The sequence below is a fragment of the Natrix helvetica genome (genome assembly GCF_964273705.1).
Source record: "Natrix helvetica genome assembly, chromosome: 1".
NCBI classification, from domain to species: Eukaryota; Metazoa; Chordata; class Lepidosauria; order Squamata; family Natricidae; genus Natrix; species Natrix helvetica.
In genome coordinates this window covers 60,800,672-60,824,438 of record NC_138548.1, presented here as the reverse complement: position 1 = coordinate 60,824,438, position 23,767 = coordinate 60,800,672, and the positions used below count along the sequence as shown (strand labels likewise).

Sequence of the window (23,767 nt, the reverse complement as noted above, 5' to 3'; positions counted from 1 at the left end):
CAGAATTCCCCAGCCAGCATGGCTGGCTGGGGAATTCTGAGAGTTGAAGTCCACAAGTCTTAAAGTTCCCAAGTTTGGACACCCCTGTACTAATGTGTCAGGGGATTTGCGCAGTGGGTATCCACATGGAGTCAGAGACACCATTACGAACTTGCAGTTTTATATAAATAAATATATTTACATTAATAAGATAGGCAAACAGGAGCATCGTCGGGTAAATCAACACAGCAGGAATATCATGAGGTAAATTGCAAAGAGCGCACACAGCACGCAGAAGAAAAATACGAAAAACAAGAACACTCCCCCTTTTCATTTCCAGCAACCAATCACAGCTCAAGTTACCTCGTGTAGTGGCTAGCTCTCTTTAACCGATTAGCTATAACTGTATGTTCTTACTCATTGTCCAATCCTTCACTGCTCCAAATATTAAAATTTAAATATCTTAACATAATGTTTTGTAAACATATTTAATATCATAGGAATGGAATCATATTTCAGAGCATTGGAAACTGGCTGACCTCTCTTTGTGTTGCCTTAAATCAAAGCTTTTGGCATCTTTTTTTTTAAAATACTTTTATCCTTATGTTAATAAATGATCTCATGTTAAGTATAGCAAATAACAAGAAATGCACTTGTATATATCACCTTGATTTCCTTTCTGAAATCAAGATGACAAAATGTTGGATTTAGAGCATTTAACTTCCCTAAGTTTCAGGGCAATACATTACTCCAGCAGGAAATTTGTTGCTGGATATAAAAAGTGCAGTGTTCCCTGTAAAGAAATTAAGAGGAATATCCAAAATATCCCTTGTCTACTCTTAGTGGATGTCATATGTCTTTCGGCACTGATAATACATATGCCTCCTATAAATCATTTCTCTAAAATTTCTTCTCACTAGATTGATCAATGATCACAGGCTGATTCCCCAAAAGAAACCCACTGCTTCAGTGGTAGGATTCACTTACCTTCCCTACCGGTTCACAAATGTGAGCGCACACATGCACCACTCACACGTGCTGCGCCTGTGCATGCACACTGCTTTCTGCACATGCATAATGCTCACGCATTGTGTCAGGGCGGAGCCTCCTTCACCCAAACCGGAGAGAACCAGCTGAATACCACCTCTGCACTGCTTTCAGTAGCAGATACTGAACAGATTGCCGGGGTACATCTTTGTTGTGTTTGCCATTAAGTAATGAGTGTTTTTCACTGGGTTCACTATGTGTAAAAGAAGAGCTTTTGCAAAAATATTTCTTCTAGTGATGTAGTCACTAGATATAGAAGATTTATTCCAATCTAACAATTTCATGCAGGCCTGAGGGCATATACCCTGAGCTCTCTTGTTTACAAGATTTTGTCTGTTTACTGGCAAGAAAGGACCAGTCAATGTACTAACAATTCTCCTGCATTGAATTAGAAGGCCACACGTGTATTTCTGTATTAAAAGGATTATCTTTGCTGATATTGACAGGAATAAAGGAAGCTTTTTTGTGATATCTAATTTTGTTTCTGGAGGTAGGAAGGTACTTCATTGTTGCCTATATATTACTACATGCTACATTTGTGTATAGCTGCATATATATAATTTTAGGAAACTAAATAAGGAATGTGTGGAAACAAATGTTTATCCATAGCATCTAAGAAACACTTTCAGTAACCATCTCAATGTATTTTGTGCAAACAAACTGCAGAAAAGATTTGCAGCAGAGGAAATCTGAGGCACAGGGAAGACATTGTATTTTTTTCTAACCTACCATCACGACTTTGTTACAGCTCCATGAAACCCAGTTTTCAGACATATAGTAGTGCTTGGCAAAAACATTCTGCATTTTTTTCCCCTGTCATTTTTCATTCAGCTTGATGAAAGAGAATTTGCTTTAGAAATGATTTCAAAGGAGAACAGCTTTTGGCAAAACTCCAGGTGCTACATTTTTGCATTAGATGACCAAACGTAGTGCGTTGTGTGTGTGTGTGTGTGTAAATATGTATGTATGAATGTACGTATGTCCATTGTATAGTCATTTCTCCAATAGCCTGCCATCTTTCTAGTTGCCCACATTTCAATTGCATTCCAAGGGAAGATGTTATGCTTTCTCAATTGTACCTTAAAATTTATTAAAACAACATTTAAATTGCAGCCATAGGAGAGTTAAGAATCACAATCTTATATATGTAATGGAAGATGTTTTTATGTTATATGTTTTTATCTGTCTATGTTTGTTTAAAAATAATTATATATATTATATGTATATAAAGAATCACAATCTTAACAAAGGAATTTTTTAAAAAAACACAAAGCAAATTTTATAATTTAATCCATACCAGAAGAAAAACAAGAGACATACTTTGGCAGATATTTGGTGTCGCCATAAACAGCAGAGGAATTTTTATTTATGATCATATTGTAAATGAGGAATTAATAATTTCACATACATTGGACTGACATTTCTCATGTTGGAACCATATATTTAATGTTCCTAAGGTTTGGCTTGCAAGATTGGACATATTCCTTCTTATTTTAAGGTATAAAAATATTTGATATTGACTTACTAAATATTAACTACACAATTTGCACTGAAGATATTACCTAGCTTGGTAAAGTTGTTTTCTGCAACTTTAGAGCTACAGATATTCTCTTTTATCAGTACTATTGTTTGGGTTTCTTCTGTATTTTTATTTCCTGCAGTCCTAAAACTCTTTTTGACAGTGCTGTCATTGAAGTATACTTCTTCAAACAAAGGTTGAAGCTGTTTTATAGGATATATTTTTTTTATTAACTTTTCAAGGTTATAATTTTCTGAGTTCTATTTCTCCCCCCTCCCCAAAAAAATCATTTGATAGAATCAAGCTAATAAAAAAAAACTTCAGGCTTTTTTTCTGTGATTTTTTTTTCTTCCATAGGTGGATATATTGCTCAACCAAGGAAATATGCTTATAGTCTCAAGAATGTTTTGTTTCTCTTCTATAACTGATCAATGTAACAATAGCAAAATATGTATGCTTGAGTATAATCATTCAACTTTGCATCAAGTTAGGTAAATTCTGGAACTTGTATAAATTGATTTTGATTATGGAGATACATGTGTAAGTGACCTGTGTCTGGAATATTGAACAACCTTTGAATACAGTCTTCCACAGAAAGAAATAAAGTGGACAATTAGGATTCCTTGTTCTTCATAGAGTTATAATTTTTCCCTAATTATAGTTTTTCAAATGTTAAGATTGTAGAAAAATATTAATGAATAATAATAATCATAACCCAAATTGGGATGCTTTGTGACTAATGTGCAGAGATTGCAACATAATCCCTTTTTTATTCAGTTATAGGTGCCCAGCGCAGGAGAAGCCCCAGTGCCCTTGCCACTGACGTATTTGAGTCACATTTGGGAAGTCACATTTTACAGGTAAAAGCATTTGCTTTGCAAAAAAAAAAAAACCAAATAAAAAAGTTTAACATGTTTAGTAGCAAGATGTAGGACACCTGTCAAATATTTGGACGTTGCTATTACTATTAGAGCCTATACAGTGAGGGTTTGTTTGCATATTCTTTTTTTTCAGTGAATGGTTAAGAGAATGTTAATGAGAGAGGGAGGGCAAATATTATTTGTACTGTAATAATTTAAAATTCAGCACATAAGTGATATTATGTTGTGAAATAGCTGTTGATTTCCCAAAATGTCTGTATATATTTAAGTATTAACTATTTTGTGAAAAACATTTTTTAAATCTTGTTCACATGTAGATTTTCATTTTTGCTCCTCCTATTGTAGTTTTTCAGCACTATTGCTTCAACTGTTGTATTCATTGTGATATTTACATTCCTTTAAAAGATAACATGCCTCTAACACAATGTAGTGTTCCTCCAAATTTATTTTAGTAGTATCTATTGAAGACATTATCTTGACAAATGTTATGCATCAGCCATGTGTTTTCATGTTGTTCATAAGATCCCCAGTAGAATCTCATTTGGATCACTTTGCATCCAGAAGAAAATATTACTTTAAATTAAAAAAACAAAGGGCTGAGTTCAGGTGCTCTCTGAGTTTCAACTCCCAACTCTCAGAGTATTCTATCATTATTTGATAAGGTCCCTATTGTTTGTTGCTATATTTTTGATGACTTGTTGAACAATAATTGACAAAATGATTGACAAAGTAAGTTTCTCAAGAAAACCAGGATGATTGTAACGATTGTTATTCATTAAATTGATGGATTTCTTATGCATATGATCTTGGTAAACATTTATCTTGAATAGCTTTATTTTGTGTGTGATCATAACATTATTTTGCATACATTTCAAAAATTTATCCTGGTTTTAGTTGAATGTGATTTGATACAGTTTTACAGTCTGTTCTGAAGAAGGAGGAAAGGAGATGTTGTTTGATTTATTATCACTAGTATTAATTATAATGACTACGCAATCAACTATAACAATAATAACCTTTAGCATCATCAAACCATAACATCTGCCTACCCCAAGTCCTTGGGAAAGACTTGAAGAGGGATAAAAATGCCAAATCCAGTCTAAATATCTGGCTGACTGTGGGATGAATGATAATGTTAAAAATAATGTGAGAGTTTGGAAAGCACATACAATCATGTACATAAAATCATAAAAACATATTTTATTATTTAATAAATGTATATGCCATCCACACTTGCTTGATAGTTAGATGGACAGCATATACATTTAACAAATAAATGAATAAGAATTTATTTATAATAAATACATAGCAATTTATTTATAATAAATACATAGCAATTTATAATAAATACATAGCAATTTGTTTATAATAAATACATAGCAATTTATTTATAATAAATAAATGCATAACAAAAAGAATTCTCCTGACTATGACTGTGCCATCATTATTTCCTTGCAAGTGTTAGTTGGAGATATGCTGCCCCCAAAGCTAGAAGTAGCTTTGGGTCTTGGTATCCTTTGATAGACTTCTTCATGAATGTATCCAATCTCCATTTAAAGCCATCTAAGTTATTTGAAAGCAGTTTGGTGTAGTAGTAAAGGTAGCAGGCCACAAATTGAAAGTCTTTGAGTTTTAGTCCTGCTTGATCACAAAGACAGTTGGGTGATCTTGGCCAGTCACTCTATATAATGTAGTTGATATCACTGCAACATAGTGATACATTTCATAGGTTAATTGTGTGTTGCCTGAAGGAGTTCATTTTGTCTATTCTGAACCTTCTTCCATCCGAACTCATTGGATGACTCCTGGTCCTAGTGTTTTGAATACGTTTTGCGTGTACCTTGTAGTCCTTAATCGCCATTGTTCACCATTCTTGTAATCTGCAGGCTCCAAATATTCTAATGCTTTCTTATAAGAAAAGTATAGGGGGTATCTTTTCATTTCATTTTTCATTAGGGACGCAGTGACCCAGTGGCTAAGATGCTGAGCTTGTCGATCAGAAAGGTTGGCAGTTCAGTGGTTCGAATCCCTAGCGCCACATAACGGAGTGAGCTCCCTTACTTGTCCCAGCTTCTTCCAACCTAGCAGTTCGAAAGCATGTAAAAATGCAAGTAGAAAAATAGGGACCACTTTGGTGGGAAGGTAGTAGCATTCTATGCTCCTTTGGCATTTAGTCATGCCGGCCACATGCCCACGAAGACGTCTTTGGACAGTGCCGGCTCTTCGGCTTTGAAACGGAGATGAGCACGGCCCCCTAGAGTTGGGAACAACTAGCATATATGTGTGATGGGAACCTTTACTTTTACCCTTACCTTTCATTTTGATTGCTTTCCTTTGAATTTTGCTCAGCTTCTTTTCCAAATATTGTGACTTGAGCTGTACATGGTATTCCAGATGAGGGTATCACAGAGACATTACAATGTGGGCTGTTTTCTTTTTTAATCCACTTCTGATGCTCATTAGCATGGTCTTTTTCTTATTCATGGCTGCTGCTGCTCAGTTGACATCTTCATTAAACAATCCATTATGACCCCATCAAGATAATTTTCCTGGTTAGTTACAGACTGCTCAGATCCAGTTAGGGGAAAAAATAGCTGGTTAAGCCCCAGCATATAAATATAAATGTTTTATATTTACATTGAAGCACATTTTCCATTTGGTGGATAATTCATTTAGTTTAAAGAGATCTGTCCGCAGCACAATCACTTGATCTTCACAAGGTTTGGTATCATCCAGAAAGTTGGCCATGGATAATACTTACTCGTTAGTCAGGATTGTTTGTGCACAAGTTAAAAAATACCTCCCAGAACAGATCATGAGAGATTTCCTTTATTGAGGAAACAGAAATTTCATTGCTGTCCTTTGCATTTGGTTAGGAGTCTATAAAAGAATATCTCTTATCTCTTGATTCCTATGTTTACTCAAGAGCTTTTGATGGGCATCAAAGTTTGTTTGAAAATCCAAGTTTACAATGTTGTCAGAGTACTTCCATGTCCCTGAGAAAGTCAGTACAAGCTTAAGTATGTATCCAGTATCTTTTGTAGTAAAGAGATGCAAAGAATTCATTTTGTTTCTTTGTGTGACAGAAACAAATTATATAATCAAAGCAACAATTGAAGTCAGCTATCTTTGGGTCAAAGGAATATGACTCAATAACATAACACCAGGAAAAGGAATTGTCACATACAGTATAACTGAAAAACACTGATTAAATTCATAGTGGGAAGAGTTTGTTGAAAATAAAGTAATTAACCAATATACACTTTTTTCAGTTTTTGTTCCAACATCTTACTGACTTTGTCTTCGCTGTCAGGTAAAATTTATTAACCATAGCTAAGAAAAAATAATCTAAGAATATAGTATCATGGCATTTATTTTGATTATTCTATGAAAAATAGATTAATATGCTGATACAAAAATAGGCAATCTGAATTGCAGTCCTTTTCTTTATGAAGTTGTATAAAGACTTAAGATTACAATGAAGACATTGATTGACCTCATCCTTTTAATATAATCAAGAATGACCAGAAAATGTAAGATTAAATATGGGGAAACTAAAAGTGAGACTATATATTTGCATATGCAAATTAGCTTAATTGATCCTGCTTGCCTCTACAGGGATTTTTCATTACAAACTGGAGTGCTACATTGTTCAGCTCATATTGAGTAATTTAGTAACTAATGAGACCAGTTTGCACTAATTTGCATATGATAAATGAGCTTAATTGCAGTAAATAACTTGGAGGCATAATTACTTAATTTTCCTGTGTTGCATGGCTTTTAAGTTCACATATGAACAACTCAAGATAATTCTGCATATTTAAATGTTGCATTTTGAATGTCTTAAACCAAAAGGCATATCTTAGAATGTTATACTGTAAAACAATCAAGTGAGGTTTACTGTACTGCTACTTAAATTGTAGACATTATGAAGTGTTGATCTTTGGATGATTATGATTTTATACACCACCATAACCTTGCTAATGACTACACATGTGGCAAAAGTACAATGGTGCTTAAAAACCAAGATATTATTTATGTTGGCGTGTTTCCTGTGTCTGTAAAATATTACTTTGGTATACCATACATTATGACTGCTAAGTAAGAGAAATAACCATTCAGAAAGTTGTTTGAAATTATGAATAAAAGTGGGACACAAAGATAATGTTCCTATTTGCAATCTAGATTCTAGGCAATTATCATGAAACCTAAGTACAGAGGTAGGAGTAAATGAATTTATTACACAACTAAATACAATATAGAGGTTGCAACATATGTGATGCATTCCCCTCTTTGAGGAAAACAGAGAAAATTAAAAGATGCTTTGATTTTTTGAATATTATTTAGAACAGCATGTTTAACAGGCTCCTTCCCAGTGCTTTTCTTTTCAAGGCTTGAGTTGATAAACAAGATGCTATGAGTGAGGACTAAAAGAAGCACTCTAGTAACCAAAGATGAAAATTTATGCTTCCTCCCTCCTTCTCTTTCTCTCTCTTGCTTTCTTGCTTTCTCTCTCTCTTTTCTCTTTCTCTCCTCCCTCCTCCTTTTGCTATCTCTCTTCCCCTCCTTCCTATCTTCTATCCAACCATCCACCCATCTCTATTATTTAAAAAGTGCATCTTAATAACGTGAATTTCTACAAGAATCTGCATATTGGATTTCCCAGGGAGCAAGTATAAGGTGTCTATCTGAACTATGCATGAACTGTGGAATACATTGTACAGTCCTTGTAAATAATTGTCCCAGAACAATTCTCCTCCTGGAAATAGTTTGTTTGTTGAATTACTATCCTCTCATTCCACTAAATTTGAGCACACGATAGCTAATACTAATGACTTTAGCCAAGGTAGCTAGTGATAATAAAACAATTAATATGGAAGCAAATTACAATTGAGCATAAATGGTTTTTTTTAAAAAAATCCACAATGAAAACATATTAATATAAAGAAAGAATAGCAATAAAATCCATCTCAGCAAATTAATCAGTTTCCACAGTAAGTGCTTCCTGAATGGTTTTGTGTGCAGGTAAAATGCAAGAAAATGGAGCCATCCCACACACAAGGGGAGGGGGTGCCCATTCAGACATAGTGCCAATGGTAGCAAAACCAAGTGCCATTCCTGAAACTCTTAAAACTTGAGAAGATTCCTATGAAAGAGTGTTTTTCAACAAGTGTAAACATAAACCATATATAGTTATATAGTCAAAATCAGCATTTTATATAGAGCCAGTCATGTGTTAAAACTCTAAATGGCTTGGATAACGACTATCTCATGAGCTACATCTCGTATTATTGACTTCTTTAGTTACTTAGATCACCAGGGAACAGGTTCATATTAAGAGGCAGTTTTAAAGCTCCTTCTCTAGTTGACAGAAAGCACAGGTGGGGGGGAAGCAAGGGGGTTAAAGTGAAAGCAGTATTGCAATGTATTCTGACCTTGCATGTGCATTGTGGCACACCTATGAGAACTGGAATTTACAGTACAATTCTGAATTGGTCATTCTGATTATATATATATAATCACAGACACATTTCTGTCTGGATGGTTTTCTGTGATGAGCCGAATGACAGAAAGAGGGAGTAGTGAGCTCCCTCCCATATTTGGGCATACCAGGGGTTGTAACACAAATACAGACCTATTTCCCTGGCTTAGCTGATAAAGGAGGAGAGCCTGTGGCTTAGTGGCAATTACATCGGCCTAATATGCAATACAGCCCTGGTTCGAATCCCTGTAAGGGTATGGCTAGCTGATGAGAGCTAAATAGCTTGAAATGGATCCATACTAGTCTCCTTTATTTATTTATCAGCACAAATACAACACAAATATAAAAAGGCAACATTAAAAATAAAAATATGGGTTTCTGTCTGGATGGTTTTCTGTGATGAGCCGAATGACAGAAAGAGGGAGTAGTGAGCTCCCTCCCATATTTGGGCATACCAGGGGTTGTAACACAAATACATACATACATACATACATACATACATACATACATACATACATACATACATACATACATGGATTTTTAATTATTGTAAGCTGTCTTATAATACAAAATGGAATAGAAATTCATCACAAACAAATATTGTACTTATTTTTTTGTTTATTTAAATTTATTTGCCACTCATCTTTGCATAGGGTAACTCTGGGAGACTTAAAGTATTATTTGATACTGTATCCCTTCAAATCTTGAAATTTCCCCTCTGTTCTTTTTAATGATAATTTTCATGGCATTTGAAAGGCAGTCTGAATGTAAGAGAAAGACATACATATATTTGATTTCTTTACAATGCTATATCTGCATCTGCCTATTTATTTCATTCTAGGATGTGGTCCCATGAAAAATCATAATAAAACTGCTATAAAACCCCAAAGTTTATATTGTGCATATAAAACCTCTATTTATATGAGACATAAATTGGATTTTATATACTGTGGTCATTACTCAACGCATCATCTTGCTTTTCAAACATGGCTTAACTCTTCTTATAGAAAAAATTACAGTTTCATTTTATCTGGATTAGGATTTCCAAAGTGGTCAATATGGACCCTAAGAGTTGATGAGACCAACAGTTGTTGTTGTTGTTCATAGTACTATTAGTTAAAGTAGCATTTATTAAATTATATTCATATAATGAAAGAGTGGGAATCAATGAACAATCTGAAACCTCTTGAAAGGATTAATGAGTTGAAGAGTTTGAGGAACCCTAGCCTAAGTAGTATGGTTTGGATTAATTAAGGGCACGTTTTCTTTTCCAAGTTGCTGCAGAAATGTTGTCGTTTCTGCTCAGGATTAATATATTTATTGAACATTATAGGGCAGTTCTGGGCATTTTACAACCACAGGCCACAACCGGCTCTTTTGATGGTCCCTGTCTGCCCTGCAGCGGCAGTAATGGTGGCAGCCCTCCACAACAGTCCCAGTTTCTCATGTGGCCCCTGGGAATATTAATTGCCGACTCCTGCTGTTGGTTTTACCTGTTTCCTTGTTGTATTCTCTCTTCCAAGATTCAAATTTAAAATAGTTTTAAATACAGACTTGATGTAGCACCCTTTTAAACCTGTGTTTTATGTGGCCACCATGGTACATATATTTTCAGCAGTGGTTGATACTGTCTGAATTGAGATTTCCATAATCAAATCTATATTACATCAGACCTAAGGAATAGAAATGGGAACTATTTGCAGCCTCTTTGATTTTCTTATTCCCTGCTACATCAACAATGCTGCGTTTATGGAAACTTCATTAGGTGTTGATTTTGCCCTGCAAACATCTGTTGATTACTTAAAACATTGACAGTGTAAAATCATTTATTATTTCCTCAAAAAACAGATTTTATATGGGATAGAAATTGGGAATATTATTTTAGAATGATTAAAATGTTATAATTTCTGGATGCATACTTCCTTTCTAAAAAAATCTCAGTTTTCAGAAATAACACATAAATTAGACATTGTAAATGTAATGTGTATCTTAATTTTCAAATTATTTAGCAGATGCCATATATATTTGTAGACATGCTGAAAGTTTTAGGTGCCAAAAAATAAGCTTGGCTTATCCATAGATGGGTTTATCTGCAAATATACATAGCAATGCTTCTTTTTAAGTACCGGTATTTTCTGTATATACTCGTGAATAAGCCATCTGCAGATAAGCTGACCCTCAAAATTTTAAGCGAAATACTATGAAAAAATGCAGATCAGCTTATCTGTGATTAGCATATTTTTCATGGTGAAAAATTTGAGGGTCGGCTTATCTGCAGATGGGCTTATATGTGGGTGTATATGATAATTAGATAGAAGCAGAACATGTGATACTTTAGGCAATTCTGAATCATAGAACACATTTCTTTGGATCCAATTCTTGTCTTCTGGTTATGATAATAAAAGTTTCCATCGCCATTGGTCCTCTGCTATCAGTGCCTAACCTTAGAAAGGAAAGAGGCACGCTCTATGGTAGATTGAAGATGCTATTAAATTTTCTGAACCCAGTGCCCTCTTACTTCCCATATTCTTTAAAAAGGGAAGGTACTGGCATTTCTGGACCTAGTGTAGTAAAATTATCTTCCTTAAGACCTAATGGAAAACTGGAATGAATTTGGGGATTAAAAAAAAACCTAAACAAATTTCTCCAACAAACTTTCTGCTTCCTAGTGCAAGGCCAGCAGATCTTTGAAACTAGTAATAGACAATTCCCAACCATATCTGCCACCACCTGGATGTTTTTGAAATGTTACTATGGGTGCCTTGTATCCCCTTTACTTCTTAAGGGTTGTTCGGATTGTATTATTTATAAAACTATTATTTAATCCCCTTATGAAAATATTATTTGGCTATTTTTTAATTTATGTAATTGAATTAATTTTAATATTCAGTAATGATTCTGAAGAATATAGATGCTGTGCTTCCTGTATATGTAACCTAATGGGTCCAGTTTTCCTTCCACGAATATCTGTAGTTTCTGTTTTTTTGTATAATAAACATGGGGAATGATCCTAGAGACTATTATCTAGATCTTTGCCATGATATTTTGATGTACAATATTGAAATTCTGAAAATAAATAAGGGATGAAGCGATGGGAAACAGAAATGTCTTATTAATGGGATTCTTCTCTATGTAGATTTTGGCATCTTGAATATTGACTAGATTTTCTTCTGTTCAGCCTCAGTGTTTATTTGCTCATGTAAAATAGAACAACAAAGATGCTCTAAAGGTATTTGCAAATGTCTTTTAACACTGCCTTTCAGAAGTGAAAAAAAGTAGAATACTGAAACATGATTCTGAAGCAGCTTGACAAAATATGGATGGTGTAAACTCACTACAATTAAACGTGTAGCACACCTGTTCTAGAGAATTTAGCCATTTTTAAAGAGTTCTTTTGAGATATCAAAACATATTATATGGATTCCTTATAATAGAAAGATGTATTTGATTAGTCAGAAGGATCCTTTAGAGATTATCTCATTGTAAAATAACAGTATTTTTATTTATTTTATTTATTTATCCTATGGCATTTACAGAGGTCATGCAATCACTGATATACAACTTAAGAGTATGTGGACAATACAATATAGGAGACAAAAAATTAAATTAAAACCATAATAAAATTACCATAATGTGGGGCCATAGAATTGCAATGGGATTGATGTTATAATTCAATGTCCAAAGAAACTACCATCTAGCTGCTCTTGATGTGGCTGTGTTGCGATCATTCCATGTGCCTTGAAATTTCCTGAGGAGACTTTCTTGAATTATATGTTGTTATAGTTTGTTACAGAACGTTACAGAAACATTGCGTGCTCTAGCCATTTCCCACTTAAAGACTTTTGCCTTAGTTATGGCATGGCCTATCCTGATTCTATTCTGGTGGCTCTATATTTTTAGGGCAACTGCATTCCTGAAAGTGGTTTTGTTGAAAAGTATATTCGCCTTCATTCATGAGATATTATTCTCCTTGTGTCATTAAGATGAGCATCAATCTTGTTGGTATGACAACTTTGTTCCTATACAGGTGTCCAATATTCAGTGACAGAATATACTAATGATTATGCACTCAGAGGTGGGCTGTTGCCGGTTTGGACCGGTTTGTCTGAACTGGTAGTTCTGCCCACCGGCTGGACCCGCCCATCCACCCTGGCACTATCCCATCCTATAAATCTCACTCTCTGGCTCTCTCGCCCCGCCCACACAGCCTAGCTTATTTCCATGCCTCACCCACTCTACCCACCACGGCTGCCTGAGAAGGTATGCTGGAAGCCACATGCAAGAAATCTCCATATGTTTGAAGCCTCACAGAAAGTGCAGTAGCATAACAAGTGTACACGTGCGCGCTCACATTTTCAGTTCTGCACTAAGCAAACCGCTTGTTAAATTATGTGAAGCCCACCTCTGATGCCACTACACACAATGCTTTTGCTTGTGCTCCCCAGCCTGTTCCTGTGATTTTCTTAAAGTTGCTTTTCGATTTTCATCCCATTCAAGGTGTTTTCCAAATGCAAGAAATTGATCAAGGATTATTCTAAGATATTTTGGATGGCAGTTGTGTTTTATTCTCTTTCCACAAAACAATAAATTTGATTCTTTCTTTGTTGTACGATTGCTTAGGTAGAAGTCACATACTTCGGTTATATTTGGGCCTTGCCTCAACTTCTCATAATATTATAGGCTTAGTGACCTCACATTCTTAGTAAGAATGTATTCTGCTTCCTCAAAATTCTTGTTTTGGATAGCTATTGCCATATCATCAGCATAGCAAAGTTTTTCAGAGTTGGTTTCTGGTAAATCACTAGTATATACATTAAATAGGAGTGGAGTTAGAACTGATCCATGGCAAGCTATTCTTAACGAAATAGGTTTTTTAACATGTTCTTCAGAAGGCTTGTTACTTTAAGACATAGAGTAGTTTTCTTCATATTGAACATCAAACCATCAAGCCACTCCATGTCATAAGCTACAGTCAAATCAATGAAAGCCACAGAAGTTTTTAGTCCTTTTTGGAAACCAGCATCAATAAATGAAGTAAGAGCCTGAACTTGCTTGCAGCAGCTACTCTTTGTGCAACACCCAGCCTGGAAAGAAGTCACAACCCTATCAACATGTTATAAACTAATCATGCCAGACGTTTATAGCAAATACTCAGCAGAATCGTAGCGCAGTAGCATGCTGGGACATTGTGGGGGTTTTAGGATAGCAAGGTTTTGGGAATCTTGAACTTGCTGGGGCTTTTTCCAGTGTTCACTATTTTGAATTGGACCTAGAAATATATCATTCAGTGTGGTGACTTAAGAAGAGATGTCTGCACTGGTAGGATTGAACTACCAGATTGCTATATTCTGGACTATTGTATCTTCAGTTTATCCCTGAAGGCTGACCCATATAGAAGTGTGTGTATTCCAAAAAAAGGTAGTGATCAAGATATGAATTAGTGATGCCGGGACATTCTGGCCCAAGTAGACATAGCTGACAAACCAACAAAAGTTGAGCATGAACTCCATAGCCTAGCCACAGTTTACACTGTGTAAAGTAATAACTTTCATTCTAGGCTGGACCCCCAATGAATGTGCCAACTCCTTCAGGAGAAGCACAAAATAATCCATCCAAAATAACTACTGAGAGTGATAACCCTGGGAATGATATTTCTGGATATCTGCATACTGATGTAGAGCATCTCGGTCTTGGAGAGATTTAGTCATTGTTCATTAGGCCGTATTCAGTTCCTGACAGCCTTTCTGTGACATTTCCAGTGTGACCCAAAGTTGCATAGAGCATCTGAGTGACATCAGCATATTGATGACAATTCATCACAACTGATGAATGACACACATGAGACAAGCAGATTCATATAAATCAACTTAAATACTGGGGTGGTGGGGGCATCACACCTTAAAGTATCCCATACTGGAATAACCAAGGCATTGAGCATTGTCATGATCAAAGTTTTCATAAATCAACTTCCAAGAAGGAGAGAAAACTTGTAAGGTGGCTGTGGAATGAAATGTTCATACAGGAATAGGTCCTAAGAAAAAGCAAATCCCAAGGCAAGAATGCTGAGCTAAAAAAGGCAATAAATTAAGGGTGTCCAGTTTAAGAAGCTGCAAGTTGGATAAAAAATGAATTTTGACATAAAAAGAACGAAGAATGGAGAAATTATATCTGATATTAGAAAAGACTAATGAGATAAGCCTGAGGCTGGAAAGAATTATATATTGTTCACATGAGGAACAGAAGACTACTAGAAAAGCTATTCAAGAGGTTTTAAGTTAAAATAAGAGGAAACAGATATGGAAGCAATTCTTCATAAAGAAGACAGTTGGGAGGGCAGGTTCTGTGGATAAGTTACAACTAGAAGCAAGGGACATAAAAGATATATTGCAATGTTGGAACTCAGAAACAATTTTCTGACTATTACCAATGAAGCTGGCGCTCAGTTTTTAGGAGAAAAAGAGAGACTCTAAAACAGCAGAAAATGTGATCACTGAAAGGCCCAGAGAATGCAAACAAAGTAATAGCCAAAAGCCAACATGGGTTTGTCAAAAACAGATCATGCCAGACTAATCTTATTGCATTCTTGGACAAAATGACAAAATTAATGGACCAGAGGAATGCCGTTGATATAGTTTACTTAGATTTCAGTAAGGCATTTGATAATGTAGCCCATAACCTACTACTAGATAAAGTAGAAAAATGTGGGTTGGACAGCCTCACCACCAGATGTATTCGTAACTGGCTGACCAACTGCACTCAACGTGTAGTCCTCAATGGAACTGCATCTACATGGAGGGAAATATGCAGTGGAGTACCCCAAGGCTCTGTTTTAGGCCCAGTACTCTTCAACATCTTCATCAATGATTTGGATGAGGGAATAAATGGGGAACTCATTAAATTTGCAGATGACACCAAGCTGGCAGGAATAGCCAACACTCCAGAAGACAGGCTTAAGATACAGAAGGATCTTGACAAACTTGAACATTGGGCACTATCTAATAAAATGAAATTCAATGGTGAAAAGAGTAAGGTTCTACATTTAGGCAACAAAAGTGAAATGCACAGGTGCAGTATAGGTGGTACCTTCCTTAATAGTAGTAACTATGAGAGGGATCTTGGAGTCCTAGTGGACAACCATTTAAATATGAGCCAGCAGTGTGCAGCAGCTGCCAAAAAAGCCAACACAGTTCTAGACTACATAAACAGAAGGATTGGATCAAGATCACGTGAAGTGTTAATACCACTTTATAATGCCTTGGTAAGGCCACACTTGGAATGCTGCATTCAGTTTTGGTCACCATGATGTAGAAAAGATGTGGAGACCCTAGAAAGAGTGCAGAGAAGAGCAACAAAGATGATATGGGAACTGGAGACTAAAACATATGAAGAACGGTTGCAGGAACTGGGTCTGTCTAGTTTAATGAAAAGAAGGACTAGGGGAGACATGATAGCAGTGTTCCAATATCTCAGGGGTTGCCACAAAGAAGAGGGAGTCAAATTATTCTCCAAGGCATCTGAGGGTAGAACAAGAAGCAATGGGTCGAAACTAATCAAGGAGAGAAGCAACTTAGAACTGAGGAGAAATTTCCTGACAGTTAGAACAATTAATCAGTGGAACAGCTTGCCTCCAGAAGTTGTGAATGCCCCAACACTGGAAGCCTTTAAGAAGACGTTGGTTAGCCACTTGTTTGGAATGGTATAGGGTTTCCTGCCTAGGCAGGGGGACTAGAAGACTCCAAGGTCCCTTACAACTCTGCTATTGTATTACTGCATTATTAATTTTGAGAATGCAAATGTGTACTACAAAAAGACAAAGGGGGAGGACGATGGAAACTGGTGATTTGCTGCTATGAAGACTTAAAACTTTGACTGGACACTTTGCCTTGTGAAGAAGTAGAATGTTTACTAGATTGTGTGGAAGAACAACTTCCTAGATGTATCGGGTCCATTGAGAGTTCTCCATACCTCTAAAACCTGAGGTTAGGATAAATGAAACTGTAAAGAATAGATACAGTATATAAAATCTTGGTAGAAAGCTCAATACCATGGGGTTCAGATGGTATTCTCCTCAACCTTTCCACACTGTGGCAGACAGTCAGAAAGATAAAGAATACGCTAATAATGTATTCAACACTTGATTCAAAGAGGGTGTTAATGGGAAAAATACATTTTTGGTACTATTGTTTCAGTTATTTGGATGATTAACTAGTGACATAAGTAGGGATGCAACTCATAAGCACTACTAAAATATATATGTGCCCAAAAGGAAACCCTGGAGGAAGAACTTGAGAAAACTTGAAGTATTGCTAAAATGGGACCTCTTAAACCTCATTAAAAATCAGAAAGAACATTAGTTCATAAAATTCATGGCTTTCACTCTCTATCCATTAATGCTGAGTGTATAGGATAGATACATAATGAGTTTGATCTCTTGGTACAGAAAAGCAAATATGATTTAATGGAGAAACAGAGATCTGGTGGGATTATTCCCATGACTGCAATACAGCAATTAAAGGATGCAATTTATTTAAAAGTAACAGAAGTAATAGAAATGAAGAAGGGTTGCACTGTATGTTAAAAATATCCATTCCATTTTTACTGTTAAAATTTACTATCTCTTGTCATATTTTAAAATTAATTGATTTTTTTTGGTAACATATGGTTAGCAAATATTGTGTGTGTATATACCAGCTGTTTGGAGAATAAAAATTGGTTCTTGAACAAATATGTTGATATATTACTTTCTTCTTTTTTCCCCCTTTTGTCATAATTTTTACCCATTAACAAAGTTTTATTTGGGCAGAGCAAAGGATATTGAAGGCTACTCTCTCTGAAAAAGGTTTGTGGTCTGAATAGCAACCATTAATTAAGAAATGATCTTTATTTTAGAGATACAATGCTTAATTGACATTTACAATAGTCCTTTATTTAATATTGAAATCACTTGCTAAGTATAAGATTCTGTTATAATCTTCATGGTTTCTCCAGGTTCATTTATTATAACAAATATGCTGAAAGTATGCCTAAATTTTTTAATCTGATGATTCTGAACCCTATATATATGTTGTACACATGCATTCCATCTAGGCTTTTTGGACTTCATAAAGTCTTGAGACTGGTATGTTCTTAGAATGTTATCCAGTATGACAACTTTTTCTAACTTGATGCTCCTTGATGTATTCTGGTTTATATGTCGCAGAATAGAACTTTGAACATCCGAAGGGGACTAGTTTTGGGAAGATTAGACTACGGAACCAGCCTTTTGTGGGAAGCAGGATGAAGTAGCTAACTGTCCTCAGTCTCATAGCAGAAGAGTTATAGTTTATAGTTTATAGTTTATTTAATTTATAGACCGCCCCCTCTCCCCGTAGGGACTCGGGGCGGTGTACAGACCATTCGTAGTCAAAACAATAAAATGACATAAGACATAAGACATGCAACATAAACAACTCACACACACGGTCTGTTATAAAATCCCAAAACCAATTAAATATTAAGAACAATTTTAAAACCCATTAAAACCCCAATATAAAATTTAAAAAGCCATCCAGGAAGGTTTGAATAGATGTTAAATGCAGTTACAATTATGGTTGTAATTAAGCCAGACCTGCTACTCGAAACAGGTGGGTCTTGAGTTTCTTGCGGAAGGAGCGGAGATCAGAGGTGGTTCTAATATCGGGGGGGAGGTCGTTCCAGAGGGTTGGGCCCATCACAGAGAAGGCCCTACTCCTAGGCACCGCCCGCCCGCACTGTTTAGCGGATGGTACCCGGAGGAGGCCCTCTCTGTGAGAGCGGATTGGTCGCAGGGATGTATGGGGTAGAATGCGATCCCGCAAATGCTTCCTGCATTTAAGATATAACTTTGTATCTGAAATACTGTCATATATCAGATTATGATTGTATCACAGCGGCCAGTTGTTTCACCGGATTTGGCATTGATTACTAGTCGGGCCCCACCCAGGGGCCTAGGACGTCATAACGTATTTTCGTAATATACGTGCAGATTCAAGCAGTGCAGCTTTTTGCATTTGACTGGTGGTGATTTTGTCAAGTTTTAACTGTTTTAAATGTAATTCCAGTGCTTTTGGAATAGCTCCCAGTGTGCCGATTACCACTGGAATTACCACTGCTGGTTTGTGCCATAATCGTTGAATTTTAATTTTTAGGTCCTGGTATTTCGCAATTTTTTCATGTTCCTTGTTTGTCTGGGGTTTTGTATTTTTGTTGTTTATTGTATATTTTATTTCTGTCTGTACACCGCCCCGAGTCCCCTCGGGGAGAGGGGGCGGTTTATAAATTTAATAAACTGAAACTGAAACTGAAACTCCTTCTCGTCGACCCTGCTATCACCTGGTATTGCGATGTCTATGATTGTAACCTTATTTTTCTCAAAATATGTTGTCTGGTGTGTTATGCGCCAGTATTTTGTCCGTTTGTATACGAAAATCCCATAGGATCTTGACCATCTGATTTTCGGTGATTTTTTCAGGCTTATGTTCCCACCAGTTTGTTGTTGTTTTAATATTATAATTTTTGCACAAATTCCAGTGGATTATTTGTGCTACTGAATTGTGCCGTAATTTATAATCAGTCTGCGCGATTTTTTTACAGCAGCTGAGTATGTGGTCAACAGTTTCATCAACTTCTTTGCAGAGTCTGCATTTGGCATCATCAGAGGATTTTTTTGATTTTGGCCTTAATGGCATTAGTTCGGATAGCTTGTTTTTGCGCAGCCAGGATTAGTAACTGTTTCTTTCTTTAATGTATCTGTTGTTAACCATAACCAAGTTTTTTCACTGTCCACTTTATCTTTTATTTTTTCCAGAAATTGACCATGCAATGCTTTGTTCTGCCAACTCTCCATTCTTGATTTTATCACATCTTTTCTGTATTCTTGTTTCGTCTGTTTGGCCTTCAGTAGATTTTTGTTCTTTACTTCGATTAACTTGACTTTCTTTTAAATAATCAGCCAGTGCATGTTTTTCTTCTTCAACTATTTGCTTCACTTGTAATAATCCTCTGCCACCTGATTTTCGGGGCAGGTATAATCTATCAGTGTCACCGCATGGATGTAAACTGTAGTGCATTGTCATTAGTTTCCTGGTTTTTCGGTCCAAAATGTCCAAATCAGCTTGTGTCCAGTTAACTATACCAGCTGTGTATCTTATAACTGGTATTGCCCAAGTATTTATGGCCTTGATTGTATTTCCACCTTTTAATTTAGATTTCAAAATTTTCCTAACTCTGTTGGTGTACTCTCGCCTGACAATATTTTTTACTTCTCCATGTTTGATGTTATCCAACTGCAGAATGCCTAAGTATTTGTAGGCTTCATTTTTGTTGCATTTAATTAGTTGGCCATTGGGCATTTCAATTCCCTCACACGCAGTGATTTTGCCCCTTTTTATGGATACAGTGGTGCATTTTTCCATGCCAAACTGCATTGAAATATCGGTGCTGAATACTCGGACTGTGTTTGTCAGTGATTGGATTTCTATTTCTGACTTACCATAGAGTTTCAAATCATCCATATATAATAAATGAGAAATTTTTTCAGCTTCTTTGGCTGTTTGGTAGCCTAATTCCATTTTTTTAAAGATTACTGATAGCGGGATCATCACGATGATGAAAAGAAGAGGTGAAAGTGAATCACCCTGGAAAATTCCTCGCTTGATATTGACCATTCCGTAGTTCTCATCCTCATCCTCATCATCATTATTATTATTCATCTTACAGTCAACCTGGGTTTGGCATTTTTGTCTATTGAGTCCTTACCAAGGACCTGAAATAGGCAAATCTGGATGTTTGATGGTGTTACAGATATCGTCACAGGATGGAAGCAGTTCCAAGTAAAGCCGCCTTCAGCAATTCATTGATGGCACATTTGTCAATGCCTATGGTGTTCAAGTGGTGCTCTAGTTGTTTTGGGACTGCACCCAAGGTGCCTAATACTGTTGGTACTAAACTTGCTTGCCTTTGCCGTAGTTGTTCTATTTCTATTTGTAGGTCTTTGTATTTTGTTATCTTCTCCAGTTCTTTCTCTTCTATTCTGCTGTCTCCAGGCACTGCCACAAATTATTATTATAATAAAAATACAAGAATCACATCAGTCTACTAGATTTCCCAGATATTCCATTTTGCTTAGTCATTTATTTTAACAGAAAACATTAATAGAGAATATTTATAACTCAGGGTTTAAATGAGGGGTCCTTGGTACTTTCTGAACTTGATTGTTTTTTGCAGATGCTTCATTACCCAATTAAGTAACATCGTCAGAAAGCATGCCACACCCAACCAAATATCTATCCGTAGTGGACCAGAGAGCTGTGGTTAATGCTTTCTTCTTTTTTTAAAAAACAGATATCCATCAAAATGTGCTTTGATTTCAAAAGAGAATGTAGCATTTGCAGTTCTAGTTATTTTATAAACTATATTAATATCAACTCATTAACTTAAAGCTGTATGTATTTTGCATTTTTAAAAATTACCTTGAAAGCAATTGTGAATTCTGATTTTTATATATGCAGGTGTGTCTAAATTTACCTATGGCAGTGTTTTCCATAGTTATTTAGGATTAAAACACCTTTAAATATTTTTTTAAACTGAGTGATATACCTCCTGACTATGTGCCAGAACATTTCTCATTTATATTATACCTGCAAATCACCTGTGCTGAATTAATTGAAAACAGTTGCATTCTGCAATAAGCATGCATAATAAAGCATACTTTGCTTATATATTTCTCCTCAGTGAGAGAAATGTACCTGAGGTCTTAACTACATGACTAGAGGGCATGGAAAATTGACACACAGCAGATAGGCAGTTGGGTTTATCAACAAAGCCAGCAGTAGGCCAGCAAAGACAAGCTGACATGCAGATGCAGTGGATAAGAATTCCATCCAGAGATTCCTGAGCATATGGAACTTGCATCTGCCAGTGTGATTCTAACAGTTGGCTCTCCAACTTTTGAACAGCTTTTACTGAATTAGGGGGCAGCAAATCTAAGCAGTACTTTTTTCTGAAAAAGTAAACTAGCATTCTTAAAACTCAGATGATACTTTGGAAAGAACTTAATGGGTCAAAACATGACTTAGGTCTCGATCAATGTTTTATAGAGAGAAAGCACAGCTGAATGGAAATAGGAGGAATAAATTAAACTGCAAGTAAATTTACTGTAAGTGCCGAGACCACGGCTCAATTCAGGGTCAGTTCTTTGATCCATTCTGTGATCTACTGTTCAATAGTGTTCCAGAGTGGGGTATTCAGCCACTCTACTTACGGGATGGGAGGAACTGAACACGGCTCGGGGTGGCCGTCCTGCAAAATGTGAACTGCAAAAGGAATAAAATGTTATAAATGACAGAGATAGAAGGAGGACTTAGCATATTCTAAGTGCCAGGTAAGTTGGGGCTGTATTAGGGGTGGAAAAATCAGTTGAATTGTACTTTGTTCTTTTTTTTTCTGTTTTAAAGCTATTTCATCCAATTCCTATATTTTATTGATCTCAGATTATATTTCATTGCGGGAAAGAAAGAGAAATTTAGCTCAGCTCTGAAAATATAAACTACCATGTTACCCCGTCTTCTGGCTTACCATTGTGTCACCACATAGCCATCTTTGTCTGTCAGATCTGAGACAAAGAAATATTATTGGACTTTACAAAAATAGAGACTTACTTGACTTGAAATTACAAGCCTAATAGTTTTAAACATTCAGTTCAGTGCCTCAAATTTTTCAGCCTTCCTGTTTTTGTAATAGCTCATCTTTTGGTATTAATTTATTAGTACTAATAAAGATATAACCTAGTATTATTTTGAGTGGACTTTGTTTTTTCTATAGACCAATATGGCTAAGGTTGCTTTTCTTGAATATGCTTCATTTCTACAATTAGGGAATAAAACAGCTTGTTTATTTTTATTTATTTATTTATGAAACTTTGTATGGCTGCCCACTCACTGTCAGTGACTCTGAATGGCTTACAAAAATAAAAACCCAATATACAAATAGTACAGTATTTCTTTCTGTATCTGTAAGTTTGTTTCTTGATCAAACAACTAGCCAGAAGTTTATAAAATATTTTACTCTAAATAACTAAAATAAGACAACTAAGTAACATAACATTGGTATGTAAAGAGTATAAAATTAGGATTTAAGCAATATATATCTTTGGGTGTATTGTATGTAGGTAGTGTATGTATTTATATCTTGAAAATATATACCTTTGTAATGATACTATTTTTGGTAACCTTTTTTGGGTTGCCTTTTTTGGGTGTGTGTATGTTTTTGTTTTAGAGAAATAAACGTTGTATAAAAAAACATTAGGAGTTATTTAATACCAGCTGAGATGGCAACCTGCTATAACCAGATAGAATAAATGATCAGTATATAGTGTGTAGATCTATAATGGAGTTATATAAATCAGACCTAAATGTTCCTAGCAGAATGATGCAGCAAATCTAATGAAAAGCAAGGATTTTTTATTTCTATTTTAGAAATAGAAAATGGAAAAGATAAGCAAATAAGATAAAGCCAGTTTTCTTTTTTTTACTTCCATGTTTATTATTTAATTGTTAAGAGTCAAAAACTACTGCAAATAAACTGAATTATCTATCAGAATGTCACAGCCTGTCCCTGCTTTAAAAGAAATCAACAAATCTCCTTTCTTTATCCCTTAGTATTTAGAGCAGAGCTCCTTCAGTTGGAGAATGTTAATGCAAAGAAGCATTTTAAAATGAAAGAGTTGGCACGTGATTCTTAAAAAGAAAGCCATCCTTTTGCCGAACTTAGCTTTGTAAGGGATTCTGCTCTTTTAACAGGAGAGAGATCTTTGCATTTTTAAAACATGCAGATATGAGGAAG

The 23,767-nt window shown here is 35.6% G+C and overlaps 1 protein-coding gene across 7 annotated transcripts in view; it reads left to right on the top strand.

Annotated features, from left to right (window-relative positions):
* NPAS3 (neuronal PAS domain protein 3) overlaps nucleotides 1-23,767 on the top strand; it is a 785,079-nt gene that overhangs the window by 408,504 nt on the left and 352,808 nt on the right. For all 7 annotated transcript variants that reach the window (XM_081971246.1, XM_081971244.1, XM_081971249.1 and 4 more), the window contains one exon: nucleotides 3,323-3,405. In XM_081971246.1, coding sequence (XP_081827372.1) covers nucleotides 3,323-3,405 — 83 coding nt within the window. The remainder of the gene's footprint in view (nucleotides 1-3,322; nucleotides 3,406-23,767) is intronic.